Below are 20647 nucleotides of genomic sequence, written 5' to 3' on the forward strand. Positions count from 1 at the left end.
TAGAATTTCAGAGACCAGTTAAAAAAAAATGGAAAAGTGGCATTGTAACAACAGACTGAAGTGCACTGCTCAACTAGTCAAACTATGAAACTGTGAAATAATTTTGAGAACTTTGTCCTCAACAGTTGTCAGGGCCAATAGCTAGTTTATTTTGTCCGATGGAGAAGTCAGCCTTCATCACTTCACATTAGCTCCCACACACTAACCAGGTGTGCAGTCTGATCCCAACCATGCTTCACAGCAAAGTTCACAGCCTGCATCCGTTCTGGATGAAACCAGGAGCTCACACAATCCTGTGGGCATTCATAGTGCATTCCCACCACCATTATGGGAAACACAATATGGCAGAACCACAAAAGAGTGCTTCTACTTGAGCTATACTGCATGAAGTGCCAAACAAAGCCATCTCGACATTTTTCCTCAGGAGAACATGGAGCTGAATTTTAACAGAGGAAAAGTACCTTTTCCCAATTTGCTAGCCACCCCAAAATATAGTCTTTGTAGTCCAAAGGAAACATTAAAAAACAACATAGTTTAAGTGGTGTGTTTCCATCATTACCTTAAATTTTAAAGGCATCTTTAAACAGCATTTATCTATAATTTACACCCAGGAGAAAGCTAATTCTCCCTGTCCCTTTAAAAGAAAACTGCGGATTTTTTAGAAGAACAAAACACTTAAGGGAATTTTAAATACAGGAAGGAGGGATAAGAGTATGGGGGAAGAACTCAACAGTCTTCGTAAATATTTTTGTGACTCCAGTTGCCAAAACAGTATCCACATAATGTACCTCGGCCAAGTTTCTTTGAACGCAAGAAAATTCAGAGAGCAACAATTCATGAAACACACCCACACATTTGCAGTATATTTATACAAGCATACACAGCACTTCAGCTGCTGTGGACATGACTCTTCCTTTACTATCTCGATGTACACGGCAGATGCCAATTTTACTAGTGTCTCTTTCTGAAGAGTCTCTGGAATCCAGCCAAGCTTGGGATGGGTGTTATACAATATTTGCTATGCCTCTTGGTGGAGGCAGCAAAGGAAGAAAATTACATTTTATGAGTATTGAAAAGTTTGCATTAGCACTGTTAACCTGAAATTTTAAAGTGTCAGCTTCATGAAAGAGAGAAAAAGAAACTGATCTCATGTAACTGAAACACAAAGATTTTGACTGGAGTTTCAGAAACCAAGAAGCAGAACAACTTACTGGATTAACAGTGTGTCACACTAGATTTAAAGCTTGCAGGGAAATGTTTAAGTTGCTATTTACACACCAAAACCAGCAGCCAGATTTTCAAAATTTTTCAGTGGATGGACACAGCACTCTAATTGATCTCTAATCATATCTGGAGTTGGTGTATACTTGAAAGATCTGAAAGTCTGTCCCTCATTTTTGGTTGCCTATATAGCAGCAGTTTTCCCTTTGAAGATTTGGCCCTTGAAGAAATGGTAGAAAAGAACACATTTTTAAATCCAAAATATTAAAAAGGGGCCATAACATTTTCAACAATGGAACTAAACAACATTCCCCCTCTCACTTCACATTCTTATAGAGTTGATGGAAAATACTTATTTTTATATGTTAAAATACAGAAGCTGCAACTGCAAATACAAAGGTCTGTCTGTCACTACTACACAAATAACGAATTAGTACTTCTTTGCACCTCCCTTGTACTGATGCAGTCAAGAGAGAAGGGTGTAGTGTCACCTTCTGCTTGCTTCACGTTTACTGAATGTTATCCAAGGAAGCCTTTATTGCTGTCTCCTACATCAAAAATGATTGATGGCTGCTGTTTTTGATGTAATTACAAATGGCTCTTCCCTCCAGAAATAACCTGCTAAAAAGAACCTTGTACCTTCGAAACAAAGTATTACCCTTAAAAATTGCCAACAGTGTGCACTAATACATAGCCCTGGTATTACCGTGCCACTAGCTGGTGTCATGACTGTCACTGACAGATGAAAAGCTGAATAGGAAAGAGAAAAGAAATGGGATGTGATAAGATCACATAATAAAATACAAGATAAATGTGTCGTCGTGACCAAGATGCATTCTAACCTCAGGTAATAAAACAACATGTCATGGTAGAAAGAGAAAGAATGACCCAGATGAGATGAAATTGCTAAGGACAAATGCGAAATGTTCCTTGTCTAGCATACATTTACATATATTTACTCACATTTACATATGCTAATATGAGAAATATAATTTTTTAAAAACTCTTGTAAACATACCATAGTCCATTCCTTTTGGGCAAAGAGGAGAATCAAGAACCAGAAAGTACAATAAGCTTATTAAAAAGCTGGGGGGTACCCTTATCATGTCACTGTAGGTATCAATGCATGTGCAAACAAAGGCATTATGCATGTCTTGAATTCTTAAGTTTTGGGAATGCTCTAAGTATTGCCATTCTGGTTATAATCTCACACCCATCAGGAACAGGGTAGTAAAGTGCTGCTTTAGGAGGGGCTTTCACCTACTCCCTTTCTTTACCCAAATGAGCAATAAGTGAGAACAACCAGAGGGAAATACCTCACCCATGAAGTCCAACCACCTCTTTCAAGAGCATTCAAGAACCACATAACTCTCAAATAGAGATACAACTGTATTTATAAGATCTAGTAGCAAACAAAGGAAGAAGCAACTAGACAGTAAAGAATTTCTTCTACAGCACACCAGCTAATTTCAAAATTACCAACTCAACAGAAAACAACTAAGGCATGACAACACACAAGCCAACCCGCATTTAGGGGAAGTAATGAAACCATATAGCTTTTGAAGTTAACAGCACAAAATAACCTTTCCCTTTTCATTAAAGGCAACTCTTAATATCATTAGTTAACTCTTAAAAAAAAGTCTGCCAGCATTCCAGGAATTCAAGGGGACATCTCATAGCCAGATGCTGTGAAAGCAGCAAGAGTTAGATTTTACAACAGTAAGCAGCATCAACACATACTTTATGAATAAAATCTACAATTTACAAAGTCACTCTTCACTTTCACAGCATCTGGCATTTAAGTTGAAATATTTTATAACCCAGGAAAAGAGTATTTATAACTGTTCCCTCTTTAGAGCATCATAAAAAATTATCTATAAAGAGTTGCACTCAAACTAGTGAAAACTGTATCTAGGGTTCATCAGAGACTTAAAATGGGAGAGAGATCACCAAGACAGCCCAACTGGGAAACACTGGTCTCCCAAAACATATTGCTAGTTTTACAGATGAGCTGATAACCAATGTAACTGAGGCCAGTAACATAAAGCATCTGCTGGATTAAGTTTAAATGGCAATACATTCCTCCAAATTTAATGTGTATGAACAATAGGAGAATTATTCTGGTCATCATTGCTACCATTAAGAAGGTGGTTTAAGAAGGACAAAACACTAACAGAAGTCAACAAGGTGACTGGGAAGAAATGATATACATGGGAGAACATCAGCATGACCTGATGCAGAACCAGAGCAGTTGTTCTACAGAATTTATACCAATGTGAGACAGTAGTGACATGGAAGAGCTTCTAGCCACCATTTCAATTTAAAGAATTGGGGCCTGGTTTACCAGTGCTTAACAAGGATTCGGGAAGGCATTGATAGAGAAATCCAGCCAGCTGTATAATCTGTTTTACAAATAAGTCATTCTGTCCATTCAAAACAAAACAAGTCTGCATTATCGTAACGCAGTACCACGTGAAGTACAGTATCTAGTCTTATATACTGCTTTCCTTATCGAACCTTTCTCCACATTAACATACTTTCAGTAGCCTGTATTAAACTCCACCTCATTCAAATTTGGAAAGCTCTCATCTCTGCATAACATTCTGGTATAAACACTGGTTTACACCTTTGTAAATGCATCACAAAACCAACCAGTGAAGGCCCACATGCTGCCATGCCCAGAAGCCAAAAGGGCCTTTATTCCCATAACACTGAATTTGCCTGAGAATCAGATCATCAAAAGAGAGCGATGCAAATAGCTTCAGATGCAAAACTTGCTAAAATAATTTGAAAGAGTTTACAATTCAAACAGCAGAATAATCCTGATCACACACAGCAACTGTTTACATCTCAGGGCTCTACCATACATAAACAAATTGTGCTGGGTATCTTTCAGCTCCTTAATGAATTACAAGTTTTAAGTTGAAAAGTCTTCTGAATGTTCCCAATGATTCTGATCAGTGCTACACTACACTCATCCAGAATAATGCTACTTAAATTATCTTCTCATCTCTTTCATATATGTATTTTAATACACACACACATATATACACACACACATGAAAATACATTCTCTACAGTATAAAAGTAAGCCCTCACATTTTGGTTTCATTTCAGGCTTTCGGGAACTCTTTCTCTGAACATTACAATAGTCTGGCTGTGAAAGTTTTACTAAAAATAAAAGTTCAGAGCTCTGCCAAGTGATTTAGCTTGCGGAGGCAGAAATTCCCTAGCTCAAAAACTCTCCAGGTTTACTTAGAACAGTTTTCACTTTATTTTTTGAATGCCAAAGAGAAGTGTTGTGATGCTAAGGATAGATGTGTGGGATTAGCCAAAAGGGAAAAACTCAGGCATTTCAATTTCCTGCTCTAAGCAGGTGTGGGCTTGACTCATCAAAGAGCCAGAGAACACCATGGAAAGTAATGAATTTTCCCATTACTGCAGTATACAGGGAGCACTGAGTCCATGGAATCACCACCCTTTAGTAAGACAGAAGAGATCTTGCCCGCCCATTTGTAGATACAAAAGATTACAATTCCCCAGAGAAAGTGAGATTTTAGCCTCTGCATGCTCATGAAGCTTCTCTCAGGTACAGTTACAGTTGTTCACTGCTTAGGCATGCAGACAAATGAATAAAAAAAGAATCACAAAGCCTGGCTACAACCTAATGAGATACATGAGACACAAAGGACATTGTGAAATTTAAAACTATCAGGTCTGAGTTTCAGTATTCCTTTTATCCAAGAACTTGAAATACACTCTTCTCTAGTCTCAGGATTTATTTCAGGGACTCCATTCACTCTTAAACCTCTCCTCTTGCTATTTATTCTATGGCTGGGACACAGGGAGGAATCATCAGGTCCCCCTCATCCTTAAAAGGAAAGAAAACCTAACAGCAAAATCCTATGTTCCATTTCTGACTAGAAACAAAACCTTTGAACATAAACTAAGCATCACCTCTGCTACCTTAACCTTATGACTATTAAAGCTACTACAATATTAATTTCCTTCTCTTACCTCCTTAAGTATAAACAAGTCTGTGCAATGCTATGAAAAAATACAGAGGCTAGTATGAATTTATGAGGAAGACTTACTTCTATTAACAAAAATACCCTGGAAGGCAGAATTCAACAGAAGAAAGTTCCCATCCACTATCAGCCTGCACATGCATCCTTAACCTTTTCAGGAATTTTTCCCAAGGTCATTGTTGGGCATTGCTGAGCTTTGCTGGACAACATCAGTCACACAGAAGATGCTACTGAAACAGTAGTTTTCAAAAACATGAAGAACAGGGTCTTTTTAATGCTCTCCTTTGTCCTCGAAGAACTGACCAAAGAAAATGTACACAGAGCTCCCAGGCCAAGTAATGTGAAATAAGAAACACCTGTATTGTCTTGATGTTGTTTCACCAGCAAGAGTAGTTACTCGAGATGCTATGCACATGTTTACGTTCCTCCCTTGCCCTTTTCTTTCTCCCACTAACCTACATAATACAGAGCTGCTTCTCCTCCCTGTTTCACCCCCAGGGGAAGGTACAGCTCTTCCAAGGGCCTCAAACAGTCTGGTTCAAGATGCCATTCTTTTCTTAAAGTGTGTAGGGTTTGCTTCAGTTTTTAAGCTGGATCAATTCACCGGCCTTGTCCACAGAATGGTCCTGAAAATGTGTGTTTGCATAACCGAGAGGGCAACCTGTTGCGTAATTTGGGAAACCAACAGCCAGCAACAGCAAAGGACAGGATCTTCTGAACCCGGTGAAGCTGAAGCTTCCATCTCACACAATCATACCCACAAATGTTTCCAGAAAGGTGAACAAGCAGTGGTGGAGTCTGAAATTTTAGTTTCCTTAATTAAATCCACATTATCTTAGAAGTATTAGTTCTGTGTCTCAGAGCGGTATCTTGTGGGGTGAGGGGAGGGAGTAACACCTCCTTAAATTAGCATAGGCATTTCAGAAGTTTTGGGGTTGGAAGAAGCAGTAAGTGAAATACGTTTTGGTATGTTTTCTCTACCTTTATGGCATACTTCAAATTAAACAGGAGCTTTTTAGAAGTTTCCCTTCATATAGTTCCACAATTTTGCTATCACAAAGGAAATTAACTTTGAGCAACTGAGGAACAGATGTGGTGACAGATAAAGACACACTGAGAACATGCTACAATCCTCATTTTCAGAGAAATGCCTTATTATTTAACACCCAAATACAAAGACATTTTATACATGTCACAAGTATTTTCAAACCAGTGACCCTGACGCTACTCCTACTGGTCAGAATCAAAACCTTAATTTAGTGGCAGAAGTGAACTCCTTAGAGAAGAGTGTTTGAGATTACATGTTTGAGAACAGCCCTGCTAAAAACATCCAGCCCGTGCAGGTTCAAATGCAACTGTTTAACATGGGTTTTTTTCCCCGTTTTGATCTTCCATAATAAGAGCACTTCTACATAATGAAAGACATTGAGTGTACATGCTTTTTTTTTTTTTAAAAAAAAACCCACATTTATTTTTAGTAACTGCAGTGTAACTTAAGCAAAAAATGCAGACAGCCTGATTCTCCCTGTACACCAGCTCACCTCACGACCTTTGGGACAGGTGGTTAAGCACCACGGCCTTGGGAAGTGCAATCACTGGAATGCTTTGCCTGGCATGTCTGCTGCTGTTACAAAGCTGTATATACGCAGGCAGACACACAAATTGAACATTATAAACCCTCATATCCCAACAGCGCTTTTAGAAGAACACAGTTCTTGCAAAAGCATTTTCAGAAACAAAGCACTTCCATTCTCACAACCTACACATCGTGTCCTGCTGCAGCTGCAGAGCACCCTGGTCATGGCGAAGGACCCCACTGTGCAAGCCCCTGTATCAGGAGGTAAAGACACATCCCCACACCCGAGTTCCACAGTTCCACACCTGAGTTAGGCAGTAACTGCCTAAATGTCCCCCCTCCTGCAGGGAGTTACTGCCTCTGTGGGAGAGCCAGAAGTGAACGCATGCCTCCACTCAGTTGCTCTAGTACATAGTTCAACATCTCAGTAACTGAGTCCCAAAACACATTCCCTTTGCCCAGCTCTGCCACAGAGGTCACAACTGCTGGCAAAGGGTTTACTTCAGGGAGCAGGCAGGAGTCAACGTTGTAGACTGCTGCAACTCTTCACTCCAAGGTAGGAGAGCACATTAGACCTGTTTCAGGCCTATTATATGTGAGAATCCATGGGTGAATCCATACAGAGATCCATACTGAAACTCAAGCTCCTTCTTAGTTGTTTTTTCTAGTATGACTTGTCCAACTGTTTGGAAAATGATAATGCTTTTCCATGCTGCACCGTTATGAACATCTCTTCCACAAGATTTCCATCACTGGTACAGGCTCATGTCAGATACGTCACTAAAGCATTAACTGCTTTTTCATCCTGCCAGATCTAGGATTTCATACTCTCTCACATCAGTATCATCCTCTAGCGAAACACTTCAGGGACAAAGTGCTGAGGAAGGGCAGCCTTACTGAGTTCAGTGCCTGAATTAGGAATGTTAGCAAAGTATTTTCTTGAAGCAGGAATAACACAGAACTGAAGAGCTTTTTGGCAAAAGTCACTTTGACTCCTTTCCCCTTCACAACTTCATGGCCCTGAAGCAAGCCAGCACTTAAGGTTTCAGATCCAGATCAAAGCTGTATGTCATACAGTGGCCAAACATATTTTAACAGTTCCAGACTTCAAGATCCTTCTGAATTTCATAAACTCTATACTTACTGTCAGGTCACTGGAGATACTCAGCACAAACTTCAGCAGTCTTCATCCCGCATCAGCAGGAAGGGGAACGGCCAAGGGGGAGTGTCAAGAAGGTGACACCTGCCCTGCATGCTTGTGGTCACAAGAACAGCTTCTCAGCATTTGTTTCTTCTACCAGTGCTTCCAGGTACAATGCTGCTTTTGTGGCCCAGAACTTCAGGAAGAATGACTATTCCCAGTAGACGCCAAAAGCATAGTTAGAAGTTACTCTTGGTGCTTTTTGATTACAATTTTGTGACTGTCTTTAAGCACATTAGGTCTTTAGTTAATGTGGCAGAAGTCCGTTCTAGTATCTCTCCCATTTTTGTCTGTATGGATTGTGTAGACTTGCCATTCACCTCAAAGTCATTTATCCATTTGGCTTAGTTTTACTTAATTGTGATCATTAAAGCTAAAAGATTACTTTCTAGAGGCTCTATAACTACACAATAAATTTCTCTGACAACTCATGGTTTAAAACTACTGCCTTTCATTAAGCAGAGCATTCTCTAATACACTGTTGCAGTATCAGACTGATCAGTTATATTGCAAAAAGAACTCAGAATGAACCAAGAACTCTTGCTCTATCAGAAAAGATAAATATATCTGTCTGATCCTCAACTATGACAGGCAGCACGAAAATTAAAACCATGAGATTTTTTTGTTTTGATATGGAAGAAGAATTTACAAGTTAACTGAAATGCATGACCTAAAATTAACTCACTCAAGCTTTTCCTTCTATCAAAACAGAAAACCCAGAAGACAAGAACACAGCTTTACTCCACAGGTCAAAAGACATTAAACACTTTTTTTTTTTTTTTTTTTTTTTTTTTTTTACAGTTAGCATTCTGCTCCTTACCTCTATTTTTTTTTTTCTTCATGTACTGGGGAAAAAGAAAAAAAAAAACGACGACCAAACCCCAACAACCAAATCCCAAAGAGCTGCTAACTATATCTACCTATCTAAAAATCAACAACCCATTCCATGTAATCTGACAGGTACATTAAGTTCAGGTCAAGCAGTATGAACAGGACTGCATACACAAATAAAATCCCTTCCTCCCCAAGAAGTCCACAGGTAGGGTGACACACAAACAAGCACCCAAACAAAACCAGGATTCGGTCACCTCTAGCAGGCAGGGCAGCGATCACAGGGACTGCCTACAGACAAAGAAATGATCACTCAAGGGCCCAGCTGAAAGGGCTACTTTCCCCTCAAGGGAACCAACAGCCTATTTGCATTGAGAAATGATTCAGCCTCCTGTTACCGAGACGGACAAGTTGAACACAGCACGATTAAACCAAATTGAAGCACCTCTAACAATTCCAGTGCACTGAACCTAAACAAATTCACAGATGTATTATCAGGGATGTATTAGCGTTGCATTTTCTCATCCTAAAATACTCTTTCAAATTAAAAAGGTAGAGAAGAAAAAGGAGCGTTCAGAAAACGGTAACATCTCATCCCAGTGTGAGGAGCAGCTCTACCCTGCCACCACCTGATTTACAGGGTTTCCTGAGGCTTACCAGGTAGATGAAGGTTAACGAGGCAAGCACCTATACATTGCAGGAGCCTACATGATCTCTATTTATTTAAATCTATCCTGCAACAGCTTTACTCTGCAATGCCCAATGACACTCCAAGGTAAAGAATACAATTTGAAATCTTTTCACACAGAGCTGTAAATACATTATAATTACTAAGATAACAGCCAAGAGGGCTTTTTATTTAAAATAACATTTAGAGTGAAAAGCTGAAGTTATTTCCCTGATATCTTCAACAACAAAATCAAAGAGAAAGCAACGGAACACTGTATGGGAAAAGCAAACATTTAACAAAAGCAAACAATAGCAAAGCTTTCTTTTTTAAAAGCACTATTTCTAGCTCTTCATGTCAAAGAGTTCCCTAGATTTACTGAGCAGGACAAGAAGGTCAAAGAGAACAATAGCTTGCTTTTTTGGGTGTTTCACCAGTTAACAGCACAGGGACAAAAGCAGAATCTCTCTCGAATGCTCTGTTCGAACGAGCAGGTCCGCTTTTGCTCTTAGTTCTCGGCTAAAGCCCGAGTAAACGCTCCCCGCCACCCCCTGACAGCTTTCTCCTTCCCACACGGCCCGGACCCGCCGCACACGCGGCCGCGCAGAACCGCCAGAGCCCGGAGGAAGGACCCAAGTTTAGCACTAACCTGTTTGAGTTCCGCAGGCATTTACGCAAGGTGCCAGTTTTACAGTCCCCGGCAGAGAACACCTCCAGCTTCCTGCAAAGCCTCCCCGGACCCAGCCCGCCGCTCTGACAGCCGCCAGAGCCTTCCTCCGCGCCGCCCGCTCCTTCCGTGCCGCCCCCCAGCACCCTCGCCGCTCGGGAGCCCCTCCGCAGCTCCCGACAGACAGAGCCCATCCAGGGGCGCGGGGCCGCTCCGATGGCAGGAAAACACGGCCGCGGCTCCCGCCAGGGACGCGTCCCTTTCACATGGCTCTCCCCTCCGCTGCCCCGGCGCCCGGCAGGCTCCGGCCCGGGGGGCGGAACTGGCGGGCGGCCGCAGCCGGAGCGGGCTGGGGCGCGGCCACGCCCGGGGAGCGGGGAGCGCCCGGCGGCTCCGGTTCCCGGCTGGAAACGGCGGCTGCGGGCCGGCGCTCCGCGGGAGGGCGGGGGGAAGCGAGCCGGCGCTCCGCGGGCGCGGAGGAGGGCGGAGGCCGGCGCTCCGCGGGCGCAGGAGGAGGCGGCGGGGGAGCCGCTCACCCGGCCCGGTCCCTCCGGGCGGGCGAGGAGGGCAGCGAGCGGCTGCGCCCGCGGGGTTCCCGCGCTCCCCGCCCCCCCGGAGCTCTCCCGCTGCATGGTAAAGACAAAGAGGGAAAATGTCACCAAGCAGAACGACCGTTGTCAGCGGCTCGACAAGCGCTAACCTGGGGGCCGCGGGGGCGGAAAGCCCCCCGCTACCGCTGCGCGGGAAGCGGAGCTGCCTCGTGAATTACAGGGAGGTGGAATAAGAAAGCACACGAAAGGAAATGCACTTGCTTGCTTACTTTTTGCACTTCACTTCGAGATTAACGCCGTCCCTCATGCACCAACACCAAAGAAAAATGATCTTCCCTCCCAGTCTCCTCCCTTTTCCATCTTACACAGATGCAGCGAGGCTTATAGCTCAAAGTACAACTGGCCTCATTTTTTAAAGCCATTCACCTGCCCACAAACCTGTCCCACATTCATTAAAAGGTTGTCTTGGTAAATGACTCATTACCAAAATGAATGCCAGATGTGCTATACCTTACATCCACCACATTCTGCAACAAAACTGGGACTTCTCACAGCGCGATTTTCACATCCGTTTATTGCCAGTAAACTGGGAGTACCCAGCTTTTAATGCTCAGCCTTTGACCAGGCAGCCAGGCTGCGAACCTCCGTGAAATCCCTGGAAGGAGGAGAGCCTCCCATACTTGTTCTAGGATCTGATCCTCCTTTCTGCCTTTTCCAAGAAATTGCAGAAAGGATATGTATTAATAAATGTATTAAGACATCGAGTCTTACAAGAAAGACACCTAGGTAGGTAGGTGTAAACGAACCTTAACTAAACCTGAAGACTTTTTTTCCCTCCAGGTCCCCCCGAGGGACAGCAGGACGTGCTCACCCAGCCCTGGAACTAAATCCTTGCCCTTCAGACAAAAGCAGTTAACCAGGTCTGGGAGGCAGCCAGCTAAGTCCTCCCCCAGTGCTAAATAACCAGCACTGCTTGTAGTCACCAGCCAAGGGGTAAGGGTTGTTTTTCCTCTTCCATACAGCAAACCAAAGCAATAAATATATCCACCACTGTAACAGCTGGTGGCTGAAGAATGGTAATTAGGGACTGAAAGCTACTGGAATCAAATTAGAGACTATCCCTGTTTTCCAGAGACAGCAAGACCAGCTATAAAGCAGAAAGGACGGTACATTACAATTTAATCTTCTTTAATTATCAGAATAGGCGCCTTTGCATCAAGTGCCTTTTCATCCCACCTTCAGGTTCCCCGAAAATTCTAAAACATGCTTCCAGTGTCAATGTAATTAACATGTTAATTAATATCAATCCTACCAGACCAACATGAAAAGGTGGCATCTCTTGTACTGACATTAAAGACCGGAAGGAATGCTTCAGACATATCTAATCCTAATTTCAGTCTTCCTGTTACTGCCAATGTCAGCATTCCAGCTAAATACTAGAGCTAAGGCTTTGTATTTTAGGGGCAGAGAACAGGGCAGAACTACGTTACCCAACTCTGATCTTAATTTGTTTAAAAATAAATGCCATAAAGGTTGACAAGGGTAATGGTAGATGTTCCACAAGGTTTAGCTGAAGCAAAGTATTTGCTTCACTGGAGGGAAAAAATATGCTCTATCTACAGTAGAATAATTTAGAGGCAACTGGTAGTGGCCATTAATAAAATACTTAAAGGCCAAAACAAAAGAAACGCATTTTGTATGAGTCTCCTGTACTTTTGTACAGCACTCTTTCCCCCCCTGCCCTTCTCCTTGTCCAACTTTTCTTCAGTTAACAAACGAAAATAGCTCAACTTTTGTTGAGGCCGTGCTGGCATAGAAAAGTACCATTCAATTTAGGCATGCACATGGATATGTGCCAGACCTTTATACACTGTCAAAGAAAAAAACGGTATAAAGTCTATATCCATAGGGCACTGAAGTAGCTACTCTTGCATGCAAAACGACGAAACTGAAAACCTTCCTGGATGGCCTTGCCAATTCTTACTCACATAAGAAGTCTCTCATGTTGTAAACCCTCAGGTATTTGTGCAAGCCATGCAAGATTAGCATTGCTGAAGTCCCACCTTCTGGAGTCAGGTTGTTATTTAGAAAGATAATCTTCCTTTCAAAAACGTAATAGATGCATGCAGGCCTTCTGGTTGTAAAATAAATTTTGAAAATTTTTTTTTTTTTTTAAAAAAGGCAAAATACACCTCAAGTCCCCTTATTTCTTAGCAGCTTGCAATATTTTACCAGCTCATGTAATTCTGAATGCTGGTATTTGGCAATGCTGAAGTAAAAGAACTAATTACCTAAATAAGAGTTATGGATTAGATCCCTAAGGTTATTCTGAACTTCCAAGTTCTGGCAACAAACACACTATCCATTAGTATCAGACTGCTGACTACATCGCAACCTCCCCCCTCCCCCCCTTTTTTTAATGAACCTTAATTTCTTAATCTGTCACATTTTTCCCAGCTGCAAAAGTAGGGTGAAAACTTTCTTTCTTCTCTCTGAGAAATTAAAAATTTATACAAAGGAAGGGATTTAATTCTCTGGAAGATGAAGTATAGTATCTGGGCCAAGCTCTCTTTTTTTATTTTCTCCCATTACCCTTAAAAAATTCTCCATCACTAGTGCTGCACTATAGATTGATCTGCTCACAGAGGCAGTAAAAATGAAATGGTTTACAGCTCTGCCTGGAAACATAACATATGGCTTCAGTGATATGTAACTTCCATAAACCCAACAGAGCAAGAAGGCACAAGATGAATCAAGGATCCCAGCTAACCATATAGGCAAAAGCACCACAATCACCTATGGCAACTCTCAGATTTAGATAGCCTATATTAGATAGCCTATATTCATACAGGTGCTTCCATGCCAAGGATATTTTATTGTTGCTCTATGAATTTCATGCAGCAAATACACAAGGTGAGAGTACTGAAGAGCAGTATACCATGATGTGTCCATGTGCCCTGCTGTAATGATTTTAACACAGACAAATGAAAACAGAGCATTACATCTCCAACATACATTTCAAAATATTTTCCTGTTAGCATTTTCATAATTTTAAAATATACTTGGAAAGTTACACAAGCCCTTTCGAAGCATCCATACTTGCTCCAAAATGGTAGCATGACTCTAGTAGGACAGATCTGCCAGGATATATCTAACATTTCCATCAACATGGAATGTCAATTGGGGAGTACTGTATATAAATGGAGGATGATTTTATGTGTCATCCTTATTTAAGAATCCAGTATTAAAGAAGAGGTCTAAAGGATCACAAGGCTGAAGAACGATATGGCAAAGAGGAAGCACCTTCTGTGGAGGGCCACCATTAGGCATTTCATTAAGTTCAGGGGATTTTCATTTGTATACAAACACAGCTTCCATCTTGCTACATCTAATATCAGTCAACTCCATTTCATGCAAGCTGGCATATGACAGGATGAGAACAAGGACAGTCTGGTGACAGCACTACTTACATTAGAAATAAAGGACAGAGGAAGCTACATGTCACTGCATATAGGTCGCAGTTGAATGAATGACCTATGTTTCTTCCCAGAAGCTTCATTTAGATAAGAATCAACTACATTTTACAAGGATAAAAGTAGAAAAATCTCCTCCAGTTTAAGAAAAAAAAAATTAAAATAGCATTACATTTGTAACTGAATGACAACAGCAAGGAAAACAAATCAAATTTAAGGTTGGTAATGTGACCATAATTTCATGCTGTAGTTATTGGAAAGGAACACAAAGACACTCAAATGCAGGAAAGAAAGACCCAGTATTAACCATTTTTCATTTCTTAGATTTTGTTTTGGTTTTTGGATTTTCCAGCTGATTTGTGCTGTATTTCAAGCTGCACATTACAATCACTTGCTCAGAAGATACCAGCTTAACATGTCATTGTCTCATCCAGAGGGCAAAAATGTGGTTTGTACTGGATTGATAGCTATCTGTACGATCAAATGATTTTTATGGTAATTATTAACCTCCCCAAACCAAAACCTGAAGCCGTTTTGGATTTTCTTCTGAAAAGAGAATAAAGGTCTCTGTGTATTAAATTTTATTCCAGAGCAAGTTTCTTGTATTTGAAATACATATGAAAGTAGGACTGCAAAAAGGAAGAGCTAATCGAGATGGGTTAGAAACATGGAGACTATATTTCTTTTCAATCTTTAACTACAGTATTCTGAAAATGCCACTCTGCCAGCAGCTAAAGATGCATTTTAGATTAAGTCCCTGAAATGAACTCTGACAGTAGTCTACAGCATTTCACAGTCACCACGACAATGGTTAAAAAAATATTCTCTTCAGTTAGTAATTTGGTAGTTTAAAAAGGGAAGCAGTTTTGTTTTTTGGTTTTGTTTTGGTTTTTTTTAAATATATATATATAGAGAGAGAATAAACTGTGACATTTATTTAAATCAAAGGCTTTAATTATAGTTGGCACGCAGCCTCAGGCTGCCCATGGCCATCTTTGGCCATTCTGTTCTCAGTCACACCAATGACTTCAGTGAATTACTCCCCATTTGTGACAAAGCAAAGGAGAGCATAATTTGAACTATTAACAAGATGGCCTAAACTAGCAAAAGGCTCTGTAATTTATCAATGTCATTATAACCCAACATTCATTTTGGGCTCTTTCAGCATCAGTTCAAAAGAGATTATAGATACTGGAGACAGCTGAAATGGAATTTTGGGGTTTAAAAGCCACATTGAACCCTTCAGGTCTAAAGCTCAAAGGGCTCAGGGGAAGAGGATATTGCCTGTTTGCCTGCTTGCTGGTTTCAAAGTTTCTGCAAAACATTCTTGTGGCTACATGTGGATCTGCAAGGGTAGAAGCTTACGAAGACTGACCGACTCCTGTGCAATGCCTTGTAGGGATAAAGGTCTGCCTTGTATGCGTAGGGATCAAGGCCTGTGTTAGTAACAAAATCTTTTCATATAATTGAGAGATATAGTGCAAAAAGGTTTTGTGAAGATTTAAAATCTTTCTTCCTGAACATCCCAGATGAACTAGTACAGTAGTATGCTTGGGAACTAAATTGTAGGAGAATTAAAAATCTTAGAAAGCCAGTACAATGAATCATGTTCTGCTGCCTGAGCTGAGAAATAAACAAGCAGCAGAATATGAAACATAAATCACAACTTTAAAATGTAAGATGTTTTCATATTAATTAATGAGAAGCAAATGTCATAAATGTGACAAGAAAGGGTTTTTTTAAATTATGTTAAACCTGGTATTAATCTTTAATGTTTTAATATTTATATTTGAATGTTCCTGTTTTAAGACATTTTTAGTAATTACTTGCAGTTATTGATCTTGCAACACTCAGATGTCATGCAAAGAACAATCTAGATGTCCGTTTACATAATAAGGTACACACAACAAGCAGAAATTATTTTTAATGTGTTTCTCTCATATGTACTTCTAGAAGAAAACATAGTTCTATTAGTAAAGCAATGTAAAATCATGGAAAATTATTATGAAACTGTGAACTTGTCATTCAAATTAAGTAATTTTAATTTAAACCTGGCACAGTTCCAGGCCAGAAAAGTTAACAGTTGTGGAAAATTATTCTTTCACAAGTCTTGGCAAACAAAATAAGAAAATCCTTGCCTTTCAGTTGCTTCTAAAACCTCATTTAATAAAAATTCACACAAAACACAAGAAGTTGAGACTTTTCAAGGCAAATGAAACTGCAAAAATATTTCTGAGATACTTAGGGTAAATGTGGTCATTGCTGTGCACTATTATAATCATTAGCATAAACCAGTTGCTGTCCTGCTGACAAACATTAGCTTACACTTTGGAATTTAGCTGTTACCATATAAAGTTGCAGAGCACATAGTTAAGAGATGAAGTGTGACATATGAAAGTGAGGTATTGATGATAGAGAGAAAAGTGAGATTTCTGCGAAGGCATGCATCTTTCAGCTAAAAGATATATTTTCAACTTGCACATTCAAAACTATAAAATAGTATGTAATTAAATTTTGAAAAAACAAATCATTGACTGGAAAGAATAAAATAATTCTTTCCTTACCAGACAGAGGGCCAGTTTCACAGTTGCTGGGTTCCCTTATTCTAATTTTTTCATGAGTCCTTTTGGATCTACTTTTAATAATTTGCTAACGAAGATTTATACAAACACTTCTCAGGTAACAGATCAGATTTTGAGTGGATTCTGCTGCATACCAGCAGATTGGAGCCCCAAATAACTCTAATAAGTGGGGTTTAGGTGGTTTGCTTATCAAATAAATTCCTTCTGGAAAGCACTTCATAGCTTCTGATGCAGCTGGTCAGGTCTCCTTAGTTGTTGCTGAAATTGATTCTAATATTCCCATTCACTTTTGTATCCATGTTTTTACCATCTAAGGCCTTAAAGGAAGACTGAAGAATAATCATAGGGGAGAAGCTATAACAAGAAATGTAAATTCTTGCAGGAATACTACTTGAGTCCACCTTTCAGAGGCTCTCATATGATATATATCATGATGCCTGTTGCACAGACTCTCTTTTTTTTGTTAGCCTTGTGCATTCCTCCTGCAATACAGGAAGCAGGCTCTAGGATTTCTTTTGGAATTTGTGTAATCCCAGCAGAAAGGCAAACAGCAGGAGGTCCCTGAGCTCACAGTGAAGCAACATGCCATACTGTCACTTTGGAAAGTCTCTATTTGAAACACCTGCAGTAATTCCAAGAAAGCTACTGCTCTGGCTGAATTCCTGTAAGGTGCAGGCTGGTTTAGCAACATTGTCTTAAGCCATCTGCAGAACTCTGGCCCTGAGAAACATCAGTTCCTTGCTTCCAGTTTCCACTGTTGCTGAGCTGTCAGCAAAAGATCCTGACTCTCACTGTAAACCAGGAGTTGACACTTTCACAGAGATGGGACAATGTCCATAAAAAAAGGTGGCAAAAGCTCCAACCTCCAAGCTGAACTCAACTATTATCATCTCCAACACAGCAGAAGCCAGGGATGGGATCACACCTCATGCATGAGGGACACATCTCCCTGAAAAGTAGCTGAGTAAGGGCTGCTGGTCCAGTTGCTAACTGTGCTGGGATTCATAGGTACTGCACGTATCTCTCAGCTCACACTGAATTCTGACCTAAGAACTCATTCTCCCATGGGAATCATATTCCCAAATCTCCCCCCACCTTCTCCCCCATGAACCTTTGAACAGTTGCACATATGCAGAAGCTGAAACCTGACCCAGGTCATTCCTAGAAATTCAGTAAGACTACTCATACGTACTGAATTTACAGGATCAGGCTGATGGCATAGCTAGTGCATGTGTAACTGCACAGTGATCTGTCGGCCAAAAGAACACAAGAGCTGCATTACAGAGACAGGGGAGCTGAGAGCAGGGGCACCAGCAGCTGGCTGGAGAACAGCAATAATACGGCTCTGACACCGAACCACACTGAATCAGAACTTACATTTCTATAGATTCAACTGGTTTTGTAAAGGAATTAGAACTATCCTTACAAATTCTGTCCACATTCTGCAATCTGCTCAGAAATGGCAGAAGTAGAACATGCATGGGCTAGCTACTGATGGGGTTCTTTTCTGGGTATTTGGCATTGTAACAGGAAATAGTACTGTAACACTGGGGAGCTGTCATGAACTGACAGCACTGTTGTCTGTACCTGACCTTACCTGTAAGGCAAAAAACCCCCCACAAACGTCCTTTTCCATGCTGTCAGTCCCTTAATATGAGCACAAATATGTTACATAACAAAGGAAGCCAGGAAGCACTACAAACTAGAACTAACTACATAAAACTTTAGAGGCAAAGATGGAACTGCATTCTGTATGAGATGGAGAAAAAAAGGTAAGCTGATAACTCAGTGCAGCTCAGAACCAGTTTTGCTTCTTCTCTGCATATGTTCAAACATATATACAATATTAATGCACCCATGTTCTTACTATCAAAGCACTGGAAACACTCTCTATATTCTAACGGTCTGCACTATGTCAGTGTGGGGCAGAGAACCTTAAATAAAAGTAATGAAATACAGACAGAAGAGTTATTGTTGCCCAAACTGTACCTCAGAAAGGTTAACTTGATGGTATTTTCTTAGAAAACCAATTTGAGCTAATCTTCTTGTATTTTTAAAATTCTCACCATGTGTGCTGGTGTGCTTTAGAGTTCACCTTTTACTTGAAACTGACTCTTAATTCACAAAATGTCATTTTTGGCAGAAGTCACAGGTACCTCAGATTGACATAAAGACTGAAGAATATTGGTGCTTAATTATGGCCAGAAAATACCTGCCTAAAAAATAAAAAAAGGAAAATGTATTTGTTAGTTTTTAAACAGGTGTTACTTCTCTGGAACATAAGCTGAAATACAAATAAACCAAATTATAACCATGAAAATATTCTGCAGCTTTTTTCCATAAGCTTTTTCTTTGAGCAGCTATAATCACATTTGCAAAGTGAAAAAAAAAAGGTATTTTATTAACTTGGTTGAATACTGACATTTCAGGATGGCCTTTTGGGGGATTATTTGTTGGGATGGGGTTTGTGGGTCTTTTTTGGTGAGGGTGTTAATAGAAAAAATAAACCAACAAGTATGTGATTTCTTTTAAGTTTCTTCATTCCCACTTACCACTCTGCCTTCCTTTCAACTCTGTGTTTAAACAAGGTATTAACAAAATAAAGTTAGGGAACATTTGCACCAAAAATATATATATCAATTCATGAAAAAGCAAGGTCAAACATATATCAGACCTGGAGAAACAGATGAAAAAAGCTCTTACCAGTTATAGAAGTAGGACACTAATTAAACATGATAGAGAATTCTGAGCCTGTGTTTATTATCATACCTCTTAACAAATGAATAATCACAGTAGCAATAAAGGCTGACTCAAAAACCTCATCACTGTAATTATTTAAGTTGTTTCTTCTTGATTTGTATTTAAACAATTTATTATTGTATTTCCTTAGTTCAGAAGCAACAGCTTTTGCATTGCTCTAACTCCATAACTTTCAGGATGGCTATGTATAAAGGGGAACCCACTAACAGGATTTTCACAAGATATATTTGTAACAGCGTGACTTACCATACCTGGCATTACACTAAATATATTCTTGCAGTTTAAACAACAACAGAGAGAAATAAAAAATCCAAATTTGTAGTGAAATAGTTAAGCTAGTACAAAATGACTGTAGAGGAGGCTTCAGTGAATCATTAATAAGCCTTTATGAATGGCATAATCACAAGCCCTATTTCATAGAAGTCTGTCTCACTCATGTCTAAGGGACCAAATTGTTGTGCATGGTATTATAAAAGGTACAAACAAGCTCAGTTCTGCCTCCAACACCATATTCATGCCATGTTAACTCTGCAATTGCACAATCACGCACAGGGCTGGCTTTACAAGTGACAAGTGAGCAGCTTATATAATAATGTATATTACTAGGTGTAATAGCCACATAAATACAAGATACAAAGCTATATTCACTGGTATCACATCATGCTGATTCAGTTTGGTCTGATTATTAGAAATTTCAGCCCATACAACACACCTGTGCACTTTAAGAATCTCAGCCAGCCTGATTCTTACATGGTGTGAAAAAGCACAATAGATTGACAGGATAAAACCTCTGAAGCTGCTGGCCTAATGCTGAGTCAAAAATTTATCAGTGAAGCTGGCTGGATTCAAGTTTAAAGTCAAAACAGGATCCAAAACTTGTATTTTACTTTTGAAAACAAAAGAAGCTATTTTATCACTCCTTTTAGGGGAAGAAACTAGTCACTAAAACTGATTTACCTTACAGTTGCAGTCACAGGTCTCTTGGTGCATGTTGTTGACTGACAGACTCTAGAAAGCATACCACAAACCCTATAGCCAATTGCTCAGTCACTATTTACTCCTTGGCAGCCTTTACCAATTCTGTGGCATT

The 20647-nt window shown here is 40.2% G+C and overlaps 1 protein-coding gene across 14 annotated transcripts in view; it reads right to left on the minus strand.

Moving 5' to 3' along the window:
* ARVCF (ARVCF delta catenin family member) overlaps positions 1–20647 on the minus strand; it is a 291281-nt gene that overhangs the window by 144518 nt on the left and 126116 nt on the right. The window contains exon 1 of one of the 14 annotated variants that reach the window (XM_074887422.1): positions 10174–10525. The exons of 12 other annotated variants lie outside the window; for them this stretch is intronic. In XM_074887422.1, coding sequence (XP_074743523.1) covers positions 10174–10194 — 21 coding nt within the window. In that variant the 5' untranslated portion in view covers positions 10195–10525. Of the gene's footprint in view, positions 1–10173; positions 10526–20647 lie in introns of those variants that run through there. One more of the 14 variants, XM_074887424.1, reaches the window with a different exon arrangement.

This window comes from Strix uralensis, chromosome 17 (genome assembly GCF_047716275.1).
Source record: "Strix uralensis isolate ZFMK-TIS-50842 chromosome 17, bStrUra1, whole genome shotgun sequence".
NCBI lineage: Eukaryota > Metazoa > Chordata > Aves > Strigiformes > Strigidae > Strix > Strix uralensis.